The 18,976-nt window shown below is 42.2% G+C and overlaps 1 protein-coding gene across 6 annotated transcripts in view; it reads right to left on the minus strand.

The window, feature by feature from the left end:
- The window catches only part of LOC120531298 (SH2B adapter protein 2), a 74,649-nt gene that overhangs the window by 10,275 nt on the left and 45,398 nt on the right, over positions 1–18,976 (minus strand). For 5 of the 6 annotated variants that reach the window (XM_039756568.1, XM_039756569.1, XM_039756572.1 and 2 more), the window contains exons 4-8: positions 6,011–6,102; positions 3,956–4,056; positions 3,093–3,248; positions 2,406–2,608; positions 332–503 (exon numbers count right to left, since the gene is read on the minus strand). In XM_039756568.1, coding sequence (XP_039612502.1) covers positions 332–503; positions 2,406–2,608; positions 3,093–3,248; positions 3,956–4,056; positions 6,011–6,102 — 724 coding nt within the window. The remainder of the gene's footprint in view (positions 1–331; positions 504–2,405; positions 2,609–3,092; positions 3,249–3,955; positions 4,057–6,010; positions 6,103–18,976) is intronic. The other variant, XM_039756574.1, reaches the window with a different exon arrangement.

Here is an 18,976-nt window from a genome sequence, read left to right on the forward strand (position 1 = left end):
TTCTGTTATTCTACTCCTCATGAAGAAAAGCCGAAGCAAACTGACACAGTGTCACCCATCACAGTAGACCAGACGACCTTTGAGGCTCTCTGGTCAGTCCTGACAGTCAGCCCATTCATTATTTATATGCAGCAAACACAACTCAAGAAAAATGTGAAATAAGATCACATCTCTGCTAGAAAGTCTCACTGAAAATACACTAAAAAGCAGATGCACAGGGTTGGAGAATTAATGGAATGGAGAAAACAGTCACACAATCATCTCATGATGGATGAGTCTTGTCTGGCATTCAGGAAAAGAAGCAATGAGGGGGTTGGGAGGAGGGGTGTACCTGGCAGGGGGCGCGGTGCCTGCACATAGCAACGCAGAGTGATGTCGGCTGAACCCCCCGATTCCAGGGGGATGGGGTGGGCATGGAAGTGGCGCAACATGTCAGTGACTGTCTGGAACCAAAGATGGTGGACGTGGCACTGCCCGTTCTCGTTCACTGACAGGCGAAGATGCTGAAATGAGAAGCAGATGCTGTAATGAGAAACCAGGAAATGCTGAGAATAAAATTATATAATAATAAAAAGTAAGCAAAACACCTCACCTGAGTTCATTTCACTAACATACCTTTATACCAAGAGGTCAACCTGAAGCGATGACCTTTCAACAAGAAACAGCTACTGTAAATAGGCCACCAGGTCACAAATCCGACCAAACCACTGAAGCACTGCTCTCAGTTTAATGTCATTAGGTGGCCCCTGTCTCCTTCTATCGTTTTTACATTTCTGGAAAGTCAGGAGGCATTAAATGTTCAAAGTGTATAATAATGGCTGGAGACTTTAGGCCATAAGGCTGCTGGCTTAAGAAAGACTGTGTGACTATGAGCAAGAAATGTGTCTGAACTGGACAATGTGTGTAGGAGCCTGACAAATAATAATAATAATATTAAGATCAGGTACGGAATAAGCATAGTTACCAAAGGAATATCACAGTGTCAACAATAAGAGCAAGCTTGAGCCATAATGCTGCTGTGTGCCCAGTGCTACTGCAGAAAGGAGACACACAGTCGAATATTGAGCAACCTGCCATGGTCAGTCAGTATTCTAAGAGTTTGCACAGCCAGTGCCTGACCACTGGTATGATTATCAGCCTGAGAAAGTCACTAATCTTACAACTGGAATGAACTGATCAGACATCATACTCCAGGATCAGAGCCTTTATCTCTGCCTGTCAATGCAAATGTCTCCCTCAAGAAGGTAGAAAGGCCAAGCAAATACAAAGATCTTGAAATAGAGATCAAGGGCATTTGAAACACAAAGACTTGTTTGATTCTTATTGTGGTCACAGCTCTTGGAATCATTATACACGGTGACTAAATATACCCTCAATGAACTGCCTGGCAAAGCAAATGCTGCTCAAAGGTCACCCTCCTCAGAACAGCCCAAATACTCTGCAAAGTCCCGACCAATGGGCAGCAAGAGCGCCTGAAGAATCTCTCTCAACAACAACCAGTAGTACCAGTGTGGATTCTTTAGACCTTCAGTTGCCATTACTGTCTCACCATGTGTCCTGATGAAGTCACTAAAACTTGTCTGTGCTCCAACTGAAAGCATGCTCCCATTGGCCTTGGGCAAGAAATGACACGAGGAGACACAGCAGACAAAAATGGTGGAAACCCTGCGTAAAATAAGTGGCCCAGTGCCGAAAAAATGTAGGCTAGTGCTCAGGTGTGGTCTCTGAATTAAAGAAGGGATTAACATCTTAATATGTGCAGGATCCTATGTTCAAATTAGGAATAGGCCATGTGTTCATTGGGATACAACAAGTACAACAGGAGACCCTAGTGAATTTGGAAGAAGGCTGAATATGGATGTAAGGAAAGAAAGGGTATGGGGAGATGTGGACAATCAGGGAGTGCTAAGTACCATCGATGTGACGCCACAGTGTCCAAATACCACAGTTCTCTCACACACTACATCTAAACCCAATTAAGTATTTATGAGGGAACCTAAGAAAGTGCCGCACACCATAAGGGAAATGCTAGCTAGCTGCTCTGGTGTACACCCAGAGAACACTCTTTTGGCCATTACCTGTAAATGTTTACATGGCATTACCATTGCCGGTCTCCTGCTCATTTTTTTTGTTTTAGTGAGCTGCATTTCAGTACTCATTAAACTGCACTCATTATCACGACTGTCACATTGATGCTTGAGATAAGATCAAAAGTAAAACAATCTGCTAGAAACCCTGAGATCACCTGTTCAGCACCCACAAGCACTGCAACAAAAAGGGAGTATTTGGGTAAAACCTGATCTAGACCAAAGCATGTCTCTGTCTTTGGAGGATGTCCTCACAAAATGTCCATTTTTCTTCCTCTTGTAACCTGTGACTGCTTTCAGAATGGTAGCTTTATTCACCTTTGCCTTGCCCTGGAAATTGAAGGTGAGGACGTACTCCCCTGGACGCGTTTCACTCTGCCGAATGACAAAGAGTCCGTGGCTGCGAGCTCCTCCAGCTAAGACCAGCTGTGCAGCTCTCACTCGTGACAGCGTTCCATGGAACCATGGGTAATCTGTGAGGCAGATGTTTCCTTCAGAGTCCCTGCCTTCACTTGCCACTCCTGTGGAAAAATAAAGAGAGTTTAGTTTGTTTCTGCAGGAACATAAGTGGACACTAGGTGGTGCCAGAAGAGCTTGCTTTGCCATAAAGATCAGGAAGGATTTCTCTTTGGCTTGCTGAGGGTGGGTGGCATGGGGTCATGAGAGTGAATTAGCAGTTCCTGAGGGGGAGGGAGGTATGAGCAGCTGGAGTGGCAATCACATGGTCAGTGATCACAAATCCTGCTTAGGGCTCGCAGTTTAGCCCTGAGCAAGTCACACAACTAGTGAGCACTTGAGTTGGAATAAGAACATAAGAAGCCTTCATTAGGATGGTGAATATGAAAAACCCGGGACAAAATAAAAATGGGTAGGGAAGGATGGTGCAAGTCCAACCAGTTCTATCCCTCTAAATTTACAAAGTGGAGCACCATAGCACTAGTCACAGTATGTGGCTCAAAAGAGCACCTTCCCTCCAGCAGTCTACTCTCCCACCATGCTGCTTACCTGCTGACTGCCCAGCTCCGCTAAACTCTGATGATTGTAGAAACCTCTCAAGGGGGATGTGTTCGGAGAATGGATAGTCCTTGCAGCGGGCAGGCAGAGTATTGCGGGGCTCGCTGACTCCAGAGAGACAAGGCCTGTCTGGCAACCTGGGTACACCTTCAAGAGGAAAACAAAAACCTCATCCCTTTGAAAGGCAACAGAATAAGGCACCACCTGGGGACAGTCTGCTTTACAGCATCAAAAGCAGGTTAACAGTGGCAGCAGCTGCTTGTTTTGTACAAAGCGTCTCCCGGGAAAATAAGGCTAACCAACTAAGTCAGCTTGTGATCATAAATGCTAAACTCATCTAGGGGCAAAATGATCTCATCTCGCCAAAATAACGTGAAGAACTCCAAGTGTCTGGCAACAGAAACTCCTTCCAGCGACTCGCTAATGTCTACACATGCAAAATTAGTGCTTCGACTATATTTAGTGACAGTCTCATTATGCTTTTGGGGTGGCTAACAGGCCCAGCACTGCCTGACAGGTGCACTTTCACAGAGAACCCATGTGTGCCTGTGTCAGTGTCAGACAGGTTACCCTCATTCCATGGAACTTGAAGCAAAATAAAATCCCAAGAGAGCAGAGTAAAAGACAGGATTGGTTCAAATAAAAATAGAGTCTGCATCATCAGCACTCTATAAATACTTGCGTGCTGCTGGTATTTGCTGTCATCAGCACTGACATGATAATAAAGTATTCAAATTAGCAAATTTACAGTTAACTAGTTCCGGAACATTATTTTTAGTAGGCACTCTACACTTCATAGGGCTCATGACAATCATGATGAAATGGCTCATGTCTGATTTCTCAGTCACACTTACCTTCTCCAAGCAGCTCGCAGCTACAAGATGAACCTGTTGGGAAGTCTCTGCAGGGCCCTCCATGAGGACAAGAGGAGAGTTCTATGTCTTCACCACTGTCACTGCAGATACAAATAAGACAATTGTCATGTGAGTGGAGGGCAAACTGACCAATCTTCAGCTTCCTGATGGACCCCGATGTGATACAAAAAAAATGACATGGAGTGACGCTTTTTATAAAATCATGACAAGCTAGGTTGCTGCCATGTGCCCAGTGTAGCTAGCTTGCCATGGCCCTGCATTAGGGAAACAATGCGCAGACTGCAGCAGATGTGCTAATGCTTCCTCCTCATTGTTAGAAATTTATTTTCACGTGTTTTTATTATTGCTATACAAATAGGCTTAAGATCAGCAAAACGACAGAAGATTAGAAGACAGAAAGTACAGATGAGGCACTTAACACAGGAGACATGGCCCTCTGAGAAATCTGAAATCAACTCCTTGACACTGTTTAGACTGTCAAAGCTTTGTCACACACGTGCGCATGGGAGGCAGCTTAAGGTCTTGAAGTAAGGGCAATTCCGAATCAGACCGGGATGTGGCAGAGTGCACTGACTCTTTTGCTCCCTTTCCTGCAGACCATTCACGGGAGATTCCACCTTACCCCTGTGATGTCACGTCCGGGCTCGAGCCCATGGAAGAAGACCCTTATGAGCCCGACCCCTTTGACCTCACTTCCCCTTTAAAAGCCTCCACCTTTTCCCTATTCCCCCAGTTCTGTTTTGGACATGGTTTTGTGCACATTAGTGCTGTCATTTATTTGCAACTTGCAGTCAGGAAACCAAATATACGGGTGGCTGTCAGCTCATTGTGGAGTTTGTGACAACTTATACTGTAAATGAAGCAGAATCAGCCACAGGAACTGTGGACTGATGTTTTCTAAAGGGAATTTTTAAAAAAGATGGCAAAATAAATGTTTCTTCCACATCACTGTGAAGATAAATAATTATGTTTGTTTGCTGTTGTCTCACTTTAAAGGTTAAAACCTTTATAATAATCAAACTGGATGTGAAGCACTGACTCTGGCACTGAGGTGACATAAAAAAAAAATTTCCAAGAATGAAATAGGGAGATTCGCATTTCTGTGCTGAATTCCCCGTTCTTAACTGAATGTTTTATTAATGTTCATAATCCACAATTCACAAACCTGCTTAATCCAATCCAGGATTGTGGTTGGATGGAGCCTAACTAAGCAGTATCAGGTACAAAGCAGGAATCAGTCCTGAGCAGCACGCCAGCCTATTGCCCAGCCACACATCCACACACACACTGGACTAACTGAGCAAAAGCTGTTAGCTTTGTGATGTACTTGGGGAGGGATGGACAGGTGAGCATACAAAGTCCTCACAGCAGGCTCCTGTAATATTACAAACACAGGGAAAAAAGACAGAATTCAGAAAGACGGCACTTCAGGGTCCTGTACTTGCACCCTGAGTCCTTCTGGGTTTTCTCCAGACATCTGTCGCCTCCCAAAGGTTGTTGGGATATCTGTGAGGGTTGGTGCATGCATGAGTGTGTCCCATGACATACTGGCATCCCATCCATGAATGGTTTAAGCCTTGTTTTCATTGTTATTCAGCTTGTTGTTTCTTACAACGTTTTCATGAAAATTCAACAGCAAGCTCAGTGCAGCATTTCCGTTTGGAGTAAGACCTAAATAAAGGATCGGGGCCTCCAACTCAGAAAGCATCAGGGCGTGTGAGAACCTTGAAGTGGAGGATTTGCTCTTAGAATCAGCTTAAGCGTATACCCATTATATTCCATTCTTTTAATTTAAAGTGCAGGATCTTTAACATTTCTCTTTTGGGGAAATTTCTTCTTGTATCAATGCTCCTTGTAGGAAACAGTGATGCCACCTTCTCTTACTAGCACCCAGACCCAACCCATCATTAAAGGATTGTGCTAAACACAACTAAGTGTGTGCATTCCCACCTCGGCTTTGGACCGCTGAAGTCCCATCACTATCACTGTCTCCACATTCTTGTACAGGACTGCCACAAGTGGATCTGCTCTTACCTGGGCTCGATACAGTCCTGGATATCAGCTACCCAAGAGTGCTTCTGCAGTGAGTCAATGGTTTCTAAGATGTATTCTGCTCCGTTCTCCACCTGGAATACAAACATTTCATGAGTTTTCAGGTATGTTACTAAGAAAAGAGTTGCTCTAAATCTTTTTAACTGCAGAATATTATCATTTACTCAGTTTGGTATGGGAGAAACAGGCAGGACTGCAGAGTCGGCATTAAACACCTGTCCAAGTGAAGTGCATGATATTTAGGTCTCAGTGGTCTTTCTGACTTTGTTCCTTCTCGAGGGCTCAACACCAGTTAATACAGTGGTGTAATTCTGAAGTGTTCGGTTACATGTGGGAATATCCAAAATAAAAGGCGTCAAGTCCATGCAACTCAAGCCTATGGGAAAAAAGACAACTGGCACTTCAACAGCCCAGTATTTATGGAGGGCAGAGTATTTATCTTCTCAAACACATCCCAGTATACCTGAAATGTCGACTTTATAACATTCATTTTCCCTTTTGTGGATGCACACTGACAGCCTTATTGTAGATTATTTAATTCACAGACACCAGTTGTTATTTTACATGAACAGGGTCACTCTCAATGACTCTCACTGAAGTCTACTAGTTGGCACCATGATATACAATGTGCATTAAATCTAACGCACAAACGGGAGAGAAGTTGATGTTCATCTTGGTCTGCTTTCTTTCTGCTTCTCAATTTCACTTCCATAGGAATAAAAATGATAGAATTTTCAAAGAAAAAATAAATTGTAGATACAGAGACATGCCAAGGGTAAAGTGGCAGGCAAATGCTTGCTTAAAAATATAGGTAAGAAACAATAAAACTTCAAATCACACACATATCATATACAGTATACATATTTGTGTATATATATCCACTTTAATAAAAGGATACCTGTCTGTGTGTCTATCTTGTATCTGTCCAGTTGCTATGTGTCTGTATTTTCAACGGATGGTGCACCGCAAACATTGTTAGTAATGCAATGCATTGCATTTGTCATTCCAATAGATGGCACATTACAAACATTAGCACGTCTATTATGAATGCCATACCTAATAGCATTTAACAGGAACATTAACACCAAGGTCTATGCTGATTGCTTAGATGGGTAGCACAGTTATGTATATATTATATATACTGTATCTCAGTACCTACTGTACTGGAGTTGTAGCAAAAATGATTAGACATTCATGCATTTTACGTGATTTGAGTTGGGAACAGGAATTCAAAAAGATGCAAGATATACTTTAGGAAATACTACATAAACTACTGGACTTGTAGATCAGAAAGAGGCACAATTTGTGAGTAGCAATGTCAGGTTTCTGCAACAGAAATGTGAAAAGGAGGCAATACATTTTTATTAATTAAAAGTATAATCAACTTATTGATGAATTACCAATAAATAACATTAAGACACTTCTTAAAAACTGATTAACGGTAGCGTGAATTAGGGCCAGAATTTCATTTTTTGGTAAGGAATCTTCCTCTTATGTGACTCTGGAGTGGCAGATTTGATATACCTGACAGACAGTTCTAGCACAGGCTTTAGAAAGAGCGGTCATCACAGAATACGTATTTATCTTGACCCTGTATGCCTACAAAATTAATTTATTGATGTTTTTTTCTGAACGATAAATAATACTTAATCATATAATGAAAAAAACATAATATGAATGTCACAGAGACCAGTAAACACAGATTATTCAGGATACTTTATTTTATGACAACTTTTCAAGGCTGCTTCTGCCACTGGACTTTCTGAAATAGGCAAGCGTCCACAGGTATCGGGCATTTGAATATTTAGGAACAGTAATCTTATTAACAACATTCAATAAAAATAGTCTCTAGTTTCCCATCCATTATTTCAGAAATCAGTCTGTTGTTTGATTTTCAAGGTGTTGTCTCTCTTAGATGACCAGATGTTAGATAGTAATTATGTCATCCATGAATAGGCCGTTATGTGCTTGGAATTGGGGACTAAATCTCTGTCACTCCCACACTGTCCTATATGTGCTACCATCACATTTTACTTGTTATTTTGATGAATACCCTACAAGCAGCACGTATTCCGTGTTTGCTGGATCATTTTAGCAGTTACTTTTACTGCAGCAGGAGTGCAGTACTTTAAAGGAAATATCTCCATGAGACTGTGCTGCTCCTAGCACACTAGTCACTGTCTCATTAGAAGAGTTAGCCTTCGTGATTCCATGTCAGAGGAGCATCATGAGCTCAGTTACTGAGTGTCTGGCTCCGGTGAAGCTTTTGAAACACAGACTCGTATATTTTATTTTGAAATGAACGTATTTTATTCAGGAGTTCACATTAGCATTGAAGGGGAGTCATAAGTATAGTGAGATACCTGGAATGAAAATGGTCTCAGTTTTAATTTGGCACAACTGTAGATCCATTATAATGAATCCAAAGGGTTATGTATAGTGTTCTTTTATTAGCCCTACAATCCTTTTGCTCTCATTTCTAATTTACTCTTTCATCTAACACATCATTTTTCTGAACTACAAAACACTTCAAGTGAAGAAGGGCCAAACTCACAGCAGGTCACATTATCACACCCTTACTCATAAAAACGTGATCTGGTCTTCTGCCAAGTCACCTAAACTAGTAACACATACAGAATGCAGGCAACACAAAAGAGCTTCCCCTCAACGGTTTATAAAGAGACCCTGGATGCACTGCATCGCTGTATTTTAATGTTTTGTGCTTTGACTATGAGACCACAGGCGGCATGGTGGTGCAGTGGTAGCACTGCTGCCTCGCAGTAAGGAGACATGGGTTCGCTTCCTGGGTCCTCCCTGCGTGGAGTTTGCGTGTTCTCCCCGTGTCTGTGTGGATGTATGCCCCCCGGTGAGCTGGCGCCCTGCCTGGGATTTGTTCCTGCCTTGCGCCCTATGTTGGCTGGGACTGGCTCCAGCAGTGCCCAGTAACCCTGTGTTAGGATATAGCTGGTTGGATATTGACTGACTGACTATGAGAACACCACTGCATGTCATGATTTGTGGTCTGCAGCATTCACATACCTGCTTTAATTAATTACATCCAAATTATGAACATTTCTCACTGTGTTTCCACATATAGCCAGGCTAAATCCTGTCTTGGTCGGCTGGATTACCACCCCATTGGACCACAAACCCAAGTCACATATGTGGTGTCTGGAGCAAAAGGAAGCTCAGTGTAGAGATATTAAACTTGCAATTCAATTTTCAATATTCAAATTGTAAAAATACTGAAATGTACTCTTAAGTTAAGACCCACATAAGATACAATCCCCTGAAGAGACCTCTACAAATATAGCAGGGAGCCATTATAAAATGTAACAGCGAACATTTTTTTCAGCTGAAAGTGTCCTGGTCACTGTCAACCAGACTGGCACACAAACTTTTGTCCTGTCCTCCATGCACACAGTGACACTTTCAGTCAATCAGTGCTTTTCCTTCATTTTGAATTTGTGCCCACAAAGTGCACTGCCATCAGCATACCCTCATCATACCACAATGCTTTTAAAATGAGCCTCTGACCATCAGTTGGGTTGAGCTTGGAGTCAAGAGAGGAGCAGATGCAAGAGCTCACCTTGTAAAAGGAAAATGGAGACCAGAGAGAAGTAAAGGTGGTGGGAGGTCGAGGAGAAGCAGAATGCTCTTTTTGAGGCACCTGAAGGCTAACCTTTGTTACCGAGAACACTGCAGGATAGTTAGAGAGGTGTTGGTGTTCTCCCATCTTCATAATGTGTTACCTTCTTATCTGCATCCCATTCTGTCCTCCTGTGTGTACCTCAATACATCCTTTGGTTGACTGGACTCTGATCTCTCTTAGTTGTTGCTCTGGGTTTGCAAATTGCTCAAGAAAACATGTCAATGTCAATTTATTTATATAGCACATTTAAAACAACATAGTAATGCTGTGGCCAAAGTGCTTTACAATAATAGAATAATAGAATAAAAGAAAAAAACAAAAACAATAAACAATAAAACATAAATAGTAAAATAATATATGAACATAAAATAAGATAGATAAAAATAAATAGAAATAATGTTATACAATCACAAAGAGGAATCCATGAGTATTACTGAAGGTCACTGAATGCAAGTGAAAAGAAATGAGTTTTTAATCTTGTTTTGAACAGTTCAATTGTAGACGACTCCTTTATGTGATGAGGTAAAGAGTTCCACAGGCGAGGAGCAGCAGCTGTAAAAGCCCTGTCCTCCTTGGTTTTACATTTGGTACATGAGCCTTCCATGATTTTACACGGCCAGACAGGGCTTACTAAGGACAGACACTTCTTCTTTAATCTCTGCTACCTGCTTTAAGCAGTACAGAGTTTATCATTATCAGAACAACCAGAAGCACTATTATTATTGGATGCAGAAAAGAATTTAGATTTTTATTTTATTTTCCACATTGTGTAGGTTTGGGTTTGGCACAAAAATGACAGTCTTCATAAAACTGCACTTTCAAATTCCAGATGGCTTCATTCAAACATTCATTTTTACCATTGCTACCTAATGGCTTCCATTTTATCTGCATAAAAGTAAAATGTCTCAGGAACTCAGAACAAAGGTTCTCCTTGTAAGCAGATGGAATGTTACTCTGTGGATCTGACCACGACTGTTTACTTCATCATGTGTTTTATATATAGTAGATACATTTATAACATATTTGAGGGAAGGTATACAATTTCATGGTTTAGGTAACATGGTTCCTTTCACTGTGCTACGCACATTTACATATCTGAGTGCCACAACTTTAGAAAACTTCCACCATCAAACTCTGACTGTGTCTAGAGAGCACTAAGCAGGGTCTTCTCAAGTAGCTCAATAAACAGCTGTACTTTTAGGAAGAAGGAATAAGTTCCAAATGAGTATTATTCCAAAGAGGTGAGTTTATTTCAGTGTATTCTGTCTCTGTAACTTTTTGCATTTCTTTAAGATTTTAATCCCCTTTTGATAAGAGGCAATGTCCTTACTTATTTGATATTAAAAAAATGTCCCTTCAGAAACAGGACTGGCACTTGAGTTCTCTTCTATGAGTTCTCCATATCTCTCTGTCCATACCACAATAACTTACTGTGTATTTCTTTCTCTTTTTTTTCCAACTGCCTCTATTTTTTGCCATAACCATTCCCAAAAGCCCACTGGTTCATAACTTACTGAATATTTAATATCAGTGTAGCAGCGGGTTCACTCTTCATCAGTACTGTTAGGTTAAGTTCACCCTTAGGCCAGGTTTATACTTCACGCTGCGTAACGCATGCTGCAGCGGACATTCCTGCTATGCAAGTGTTGTACTGTTTATACTTGCGTGCGTACTTTACGTAAATTTGGAAGAATCCACCAGGTGGCAGTGTGAGATATCATCACAATGAGAACAGATTCAGCTTCGCTGTGTTGTGAATTGCCTGGAATTCCGATGACACTTTACAAGCACTCACATACACTAGTGTCATTTTAGTGTCACCAAATCTGCATATCTTTGGAAGGTTACCTGAGCACACTGTAGAAACCCAGCAGGAAAACATGTAAACTCCAGGCAGGGAATACCAGCGATGAAACTCCCTGCGAGGCAGCAGCACTACTGCACCACCCCCATGCGTGTAATTTAACAATATTCATTATTTAAACAAAGTTAATGATTTTTTCTGTAAAATGTAACATACATATTTTAACGCATTTCATCATGACAGTGATATCAAGTATAAATCTTAGGATTCTAAATGTGCAGAGAGTTGAACTATCATACATTTAATGTGTTCTGTGTGGCGATCTATTGCTGTTTGCCGCTGTTGTCAGGTCAAGAGGAAGCTCTAGAAAAAAAAAGACGGCACAGAAGACAGTATGTGAGACTTTTAAAAGATATTGTGTCATTACGATCGGGAATATGCGATGCTTGAATATAAAAGCACCACAAATGCATATATCAGCATTTTGCTTCACCACATCGAACCATTCATCAAACATCAAAGCGCGCACATCAACACCGTAGGACCCGCATAGCAGCTTTCTGTCACATGTAGATAGTAACCGATGTGAACGGAAACCGGGCACAGACAGGCAGACATGTTGTTTTCCACCACCACACGTTTATTTACAAATATTTACAGCGTTCAAAAGTGCACACACAAACCCCCAAAGTCCTGGCCACACACTATGCCTTTCTTCGGGCTGCCTCCACTCTTGCTTCTCCTGCTTTGTCCTACTTCCACCCGACTCCAGCCTCAAAGGAAGAGAGGCGGCCCCTTTTATCCACACCTGGATGTGCTCCAGGTGCTTCCCGGCAATCTTCCACCGACATGCCCCCGTGTGGCGGAAGTGCTGGCTGTACTCCCAGAAGCACTCCAGGTGTCCCTGCTTCTCTTCCCCCCAGCACTTGTTGGTGTTTCGGAAGTGCTGAGGTCCAGGGTCTCCAAGGCCTCGGGATGCTCCCTGGCGGTGACCACAGGCCCCTACAGGGTTGGGCTTCCAAGCCCTCTACCCGTGGCCACCAAAACCACCATGGTGGCGGCCCCCACGTGGTCCAAGGTGGGCGCATGCCCTCTTCCGGTCCTTCATGGCGTCCTGGCTGGGTCATCGCCCCCGGCATCCCTAACACCAGAGACTGATGTCACATTTCAACTTTCAGCACACTGCACCCCCAGACTTTTTGCCGGGACTGCAACTCACGCATGCGTTGTGTTAATTTCTGAGGACCTGCTCAAAGGACGCGTCAAATGAACACTGTGAACGTGTGGCAGCCTTGATGCATGTGCGTTCTGAGCGTAAGTTTATAAACGAGCCCTTAGAAGAAAAGTATGTGTATTTCCTATTTCTGAAATATCTATCATTTACTTTCTAGTATAAGCAGGATATTGGAACCCTTACAGATTTACATGGAAATGATACTTGCTTCAAATATATTTTTTATTATTTGCAAATCAGGGATTTTGTTCACTGTAATATATCTTGATTTCAAAATCATCTCCCTATGTCTAAATTATAGTTACTAAAATTAAACATTCCTGTTGAAAAAGAATGATTTCAAAATCAAGTCAAGGCTTTCAAAACAGCTCCCCTTAGACGCAGTAAAGCAACAGACAATACAGCAGAGACTCCATCAATTGAAGGTCAACATGGCCTAGCACCTTTTAAGGTGGTACAGTCGTGGCCAAAGGTTTTGAGAATGACACAAATATTAATTTTCACAAAGTTGCTGCCACTGCTTTTATGATGGCAATTTGCATTGACTCCAGAATGTTATGAAGAGTGATCAGATAAAATGCAATTGATTGCCAAGTCCCTCTTTGCCAAGAAAATTAACCTAATCCCAAAAAACCTATTTCCACTACTTACTGACTTACTGACATCATTTCAGTGATCCTCTTGTTAACACAGGTGAGAGTGTTGAGGAGGACAAGGCTGGAGATCACTCTGTCATGCTAATCGAGTTAGAATAGAGACGTTCAATTGTCGTGAAGAAGGATTCTGAGCGCCCAAGAAAGTCCAGCAAGCACCAGGGCTGTCTCCTAAAGTTGCTTCAGCTGCAGGATTGGGGCACCACCAGTGCAGAACTTGCTCAGGAATGCCAGCAGGCAGGTGTGAGTGCATCTGCACACACAGTGAGGTGAAGACATTTGGAGGATGGCCAGGTGTCAAGATGGGCGGCAAAGAAGTCACTTCTCTCCAAGAAAAACATCAGGGACAGACTGATATTCTGGTTAAGGTACAGGGACTGGACTGATGAGGACTGGGGTAAAGTCATTTTCTCTGATGAATCCCCTTTCTGATTGTTTGGGGCATCCGGAAAAAAGACTGTCCGTAGAAGAAAAGGTGAGTGTTACCATCAGTCCTGTGTCATGCCAATAGTAAAGCATCCTGAGACCATGCATGTATGGGGTTTAGCCAAGGGTATGGGCTCACTCACAATTTTGCCAAAGAACAAAGCCATGAATAAAGAATGGTACCAAACCATCCTCCAAGAGCAACTTTTCCCAACCATCCAAGAACAGTTTGGTGATGAACAATTCCTTTTCTAGTATGATGGAGTACCATGCCATATGGAAAAAGTGATAACTATGTGGCTTGGTGAACAAAACATTGAAATTTTGGGTCCATGGCCAGGAAACTCCCCAGACCTTAATCCCATTGAGAACTTGCATTCAATCCTCAAGAGGCAGGTGGATAAACAAAAACCCACAAATTCTGACAAACTCCAAACATTGATTATGCAAGAATGGGCTGCCATCAGTCAGGATTTGGCCCAGAAGCTGATTGACAGCATGCCAGTGCAAATTGCAGAGGTCTTGAAAAAGAAAGACCAACACTGCAAATATTGACTCTTAGCATATACTTAATGTAATTGTCAATAAATGCCTTTGAATTTCATGAAATGCTTGTAATTATACTTCAGTATACCATAGAAACATCTCACAAAAAGACTGAAGCAGCAAACCTTGTGAAAACCAATACTTGTGTCACTGTCAAAACTTTTGGCCACGACTGTATGCCAAGTACGCTATATTCATGTCTCCAAGTATGAACCCTGTGTGTTTTCACTTTAGTGTCTCAATAAACATGTAATCACCTACTGCTCTTGTTAGATTTATCTTGAACGTAAACTTATTTTCAAAGATACGTCCTGCATATCTGTTACCCTGAAGACTTGCCAGCTGATTTTACACACCTGGAAGAATCCTATACCATCCACAATGGCTGAAGGACAGAGTAAATGAACTTCAGTTAGAAAAACAAAATCTAATCAATGGAGGTCAGTCTAGTTATACAGCTCTGGGTACAGCTTTTATTTTCAGTCACCAAATTATAGATTTTAAAACATTAGAAAAGTTCAGACTAGAACATGCCATTTAGCCCAACAAAGCAAGCCAGTCCTATCCACTTAATTCTTCTAAAATTACATTGAGTTAAAGTCCTGCTGTCTACCAAACTACATAGCAGCTTACTCCACGTATCCAAGGCTCTCTGTGAGAAGACCAACTCTTAACTCTTCGCTGTGCGAAGTTTACCCTTAACAAGTTTCCAACTATGTCTCCATGTTCTTGTTGAACTCATTTTAATATAACAGTCTCATTCCACTGTACTAATTCCTTTATGATTTTAAACATTTCAGTCATGTCACCTCTTAATCTTCTTTTGCTTAAACTGTAAAGGCTCAGCTCTTTTAATCTTTCCTCATAATTCAACCCCTGTAACCCTGAATCAGCCTAGTCGCTCTTCTCTGGACCTTTTCTAGTGCTGCTTTGTCCTTTTTGTAGCCTGGAGACCAAAACTGCACACAGTACTCAAGATGAGACCTCACCAGTGTGTTATAAAACTTGAGTATAACGTCCTAGTAGTTTACACACCATGCTATATAACCTAATATTCTGTTAGCCTTCTGAAGGGCTTCAAAACACTGATAGTGTAGAGTCCACTATGACTCCTAAATCCTTCTCATAAGATGTACTCTCGATTTTCCGACCGCCCATTCTGTATTCAAACCTAATATTTTTACTTCCTATGTGTAATACTTTACATTTACTGACATTAAATTTCATATGCCACGAATCTGCCCAAGCATGTATGCTATCCAAGTCCCTCTGTAATGATTTAACAGATTCCAGATTATCTGCTAATCTACCTATCTTGGTATCATCTGCAAACTTAACCAGCTTGTTATTTATCCATCCATTATCCAACCTGCTATATCCTAACTACAGGGTCACGGTGGTCTGCTGGAGCCAATCCCAGCCAACACAAGGCGCAAGGCAGGAAACAAACACCGGGCAGGGCACCGGCTTGTTATTTATATTCCTATCCAAATCTTATATATATATTAAAAATAGCAGCGGCCCTAGCACTGACCCCTGTGGAACACCACTCTTAACATCGGCCAGTTCTGATGAGGTTCCTCGCACCATCCCCCTCTGCTTCCTGTGTCTGAGCCAATTCTGCACCCATCTATAAATATCACCCTGAACTCCCACTTCTTTTAGTTTGATGCCCAACCTCTCATGTGGCACCTTATCAAATGCTTTCTAAAAGTCCAGATAAATAATATCTTAAGCTCCACTTTGATCACATCTTTTGTTGCTTCCTCATAAAATTCCAGCATGTTAGTAAAACACGACCTCCCTCTTGCTGACTGTTCAGTAAAACTCCTGGTCTTGCCAGGTGTTCTTCAGTCTTATACTTAATAATTCCTTCCATTCATTTACTTGTGATGCTGTTAAGCTTACTGGCCTATAGTTGTCTGGATCTGCCTGGTCACCCTCTTTATATAACATGATAATATTTACAATTTTCCAGTCATTCAAAATTTCCCCAAAGTGCACAGTGACATCCTCAAATATGCATAATTGTGTAACAGAAGGGGTGGGGGGTGTAGCAAGACAGAGGGTCTGCTGCACTGTCAGAGGCACCCTGATGAGCTCCGGCACCACACGCAGGTTTCCTTCCCTCCACTGGCTCAGAAGGATGCGCTGACATCCAAAGGCTGGAACGCAGGCAGCTGATGACAGAACACTGCATTATCTCGAGTGAACTCCTGAACTGAGACAACCTTTAGAACTTTTCCTTTTGCTCTTTATTTTTTTTTATTGATTGGGGCTTGATTTAAAGAAATATCTGAAGGAAACAATCTATTATGCTGTACACCTGTAATATATTATCATAAACTAGCCAACCCGCGGCGTACCATACGCCGCATAATCAGGCCAGTTTTTTAATGATTTTTGAGCACACAGAGAAAATTAACATTTGAAGAATCAGCAATGTAATAAATCAGCAAGAAAAGCAACATTGTAACAATGCACAGAACGAACTAACACACAATCGTTCGTGACTGAAAACTGGCAGACCGTCCTCGCGCCTTCTCCTGCCAGACAGAGGGATGGGGGTGCACGGCGCGGAGTGTGGAACGGGAGAGGAGAGAAGGACGTCCATTCAGCTCCCTCCGTCATGCTAGTCTGCTGATTTCTCGTTCAGTATGCGCTGCCCGCTCATGTGCCCATCTCCAACTTGTCACTTGAGTCGTCGTCTTTATACAGTCCAGATGTACCTGTGACTGACGTAGACTTTTAATTGCTCTGTGCGGTTTTGGCTGCCTTTCTATATATAATCCACCAAGACACCCGACCACGGTAGTAGCGAGGTGGGAGGGGGGTGTGTACAAAGGGTAGGGACGCAACCAGTGGGAGCGTATGAGTCGCACTTAGTGGGAATTCCACGGTTTGCAGCCCGAATGGGGTTCAACGGCTTACCCACGCCGGGTAGACACACGCTCAATGTCATGCATAAGTATTTATTGAATGCTAAACACTTTTGGAAAGACACGGTTGTCTAAAACAGGTTGGTGTGAGAATACAACAGTAAGTGAATGAAAAGATGGAACTCTGGAGAGAGCAAAATATAACACAATAGTGAACCCGTGGCATAACAAACACCGCATAATTATTTATTGATGGTTGAACACTTCTGGAAAGACACAGTTGTCTAAAAAGGGAGGGTTTCAGGATACAATAGAAAGTGAATGAAAAGATGGAACTCTGGAGAGAGCAAAATATAACACAATAGTGAACCCGCGGCATAACAAACGGCGCGTGGCTCAGACGTGCATGTGGACTCTTACCACAGACGAAAGTGACTAACTGGGTGGTCGGTGAGTTTTTGCATCCGGGCAAATGGGCAGGCAGTGTGAATGCCTAGAGAGCGAGGGTAGACGCCGGCCAGTGAAAAAGGAGTGCTGGTGGGCAGGAAAACGTCTTCCGTGTTACTGCAGGAGCATCTAAGAAGACACATGTTTTTCACGGATGCGAATAGCTGTATGTAGCGTGTAAAACAGTTTGCTATGGTGCACGCGGTCGTGAGTCGTAACCGAAAACTCGGTTTTAAAAGAGTGCTTACTTCGTTGTGCTTTAACCTCAGTTGTAAAGGATTGTTTTAAGGATTTCATGGCATACCCCTCGCAAACCGTTTCACATGCTGCATATGGCGATTCACCACCGCTAGAAACATGCCTCTATGAACAGTCAACGTCGCTCGGAGGTGCATGACATGCACATGACATTAACCTGACCTGCACTGCATGTGGCCTCTACAACAGACAAGTATAAATGACGCCATTTTTTCTGTGTCCTTGCGTCCGAGTTGGTGGGCGTGGCCCTGCGAGTTGCTGTCGTATCCAATGGTCTTGGAGTTGGCGGGCATGGCTCCTTCCTGCGTGCGCCATAGGTGTCTCACTTGTTGGCAGCTTAGTGAATCCACGCCCCTCCCGGCATGCTTTTCATGGTTGTCTTGCCTTTCCATGGGTGTCTTGCCTTAGTGAATTATATATATAGATTATTGCTTTTAAAAAATGTAGATATTATAAATTAAAAGGACAAATTAAACGCTTTAGGCTGTTAACCGTTTTGTCAATTTTGTTTTTACTTTAGGCTCTGCATGTTTTTTATTTTACTCTATCACACTCTTATAAAGGAATCCCCCAAAGGCTCTTTGCAGTTCACTACTGTTTATACATACTGGTGTTGTCTTCAAAAATTGTTTAAAAGTGATGTGCGTCTTATTGCTGTACTAACACTTTTCTTAAGAAAGATGCTACCTGTGTCACGAATGGTACTGAACCAGTGTTTTTATACTTTCCTTTGTGTTCATTTTAGTAGTAACAGTAGATTTCTCTGTTTTCCTTGCACTGAACTTCAGTCATTCCACATTTGCTCACTTCTCATACTGATGTCTTAAGTACAAATACCTAGCCCTGGCAAGAAATGGGCTGTGTTTCGACTTACTGAACTGTTTACAAATCAAGTCACTTATGTTTCTAGACAGCTAACAAAGAATGTGGGCATGGAAATCCACACAGGATTGATGGGGCATCGTTCACTGCATCAGACCACATATGGCTTTGTTTTACATGTTGATGTACCGAAAAAAATGTTGCCAGATTTTGATAAAGATGAGTCT

Source organism: Polypterus senegalus, chromosome 6 (genome assembly GCF_016835505.1).
Source record: "Polypterus senegalus isolate Bchr_013 chromosome 6, ASM1683550v1, whole genome shotgun sequence".
In the NCBI taxonomy this organism is placed as follows: Eukaryota; Metazoa; Chordata; class Cladistia; order Polypteriformes; family Polypteridae; genus Polypterus; species Polypterus senegalus.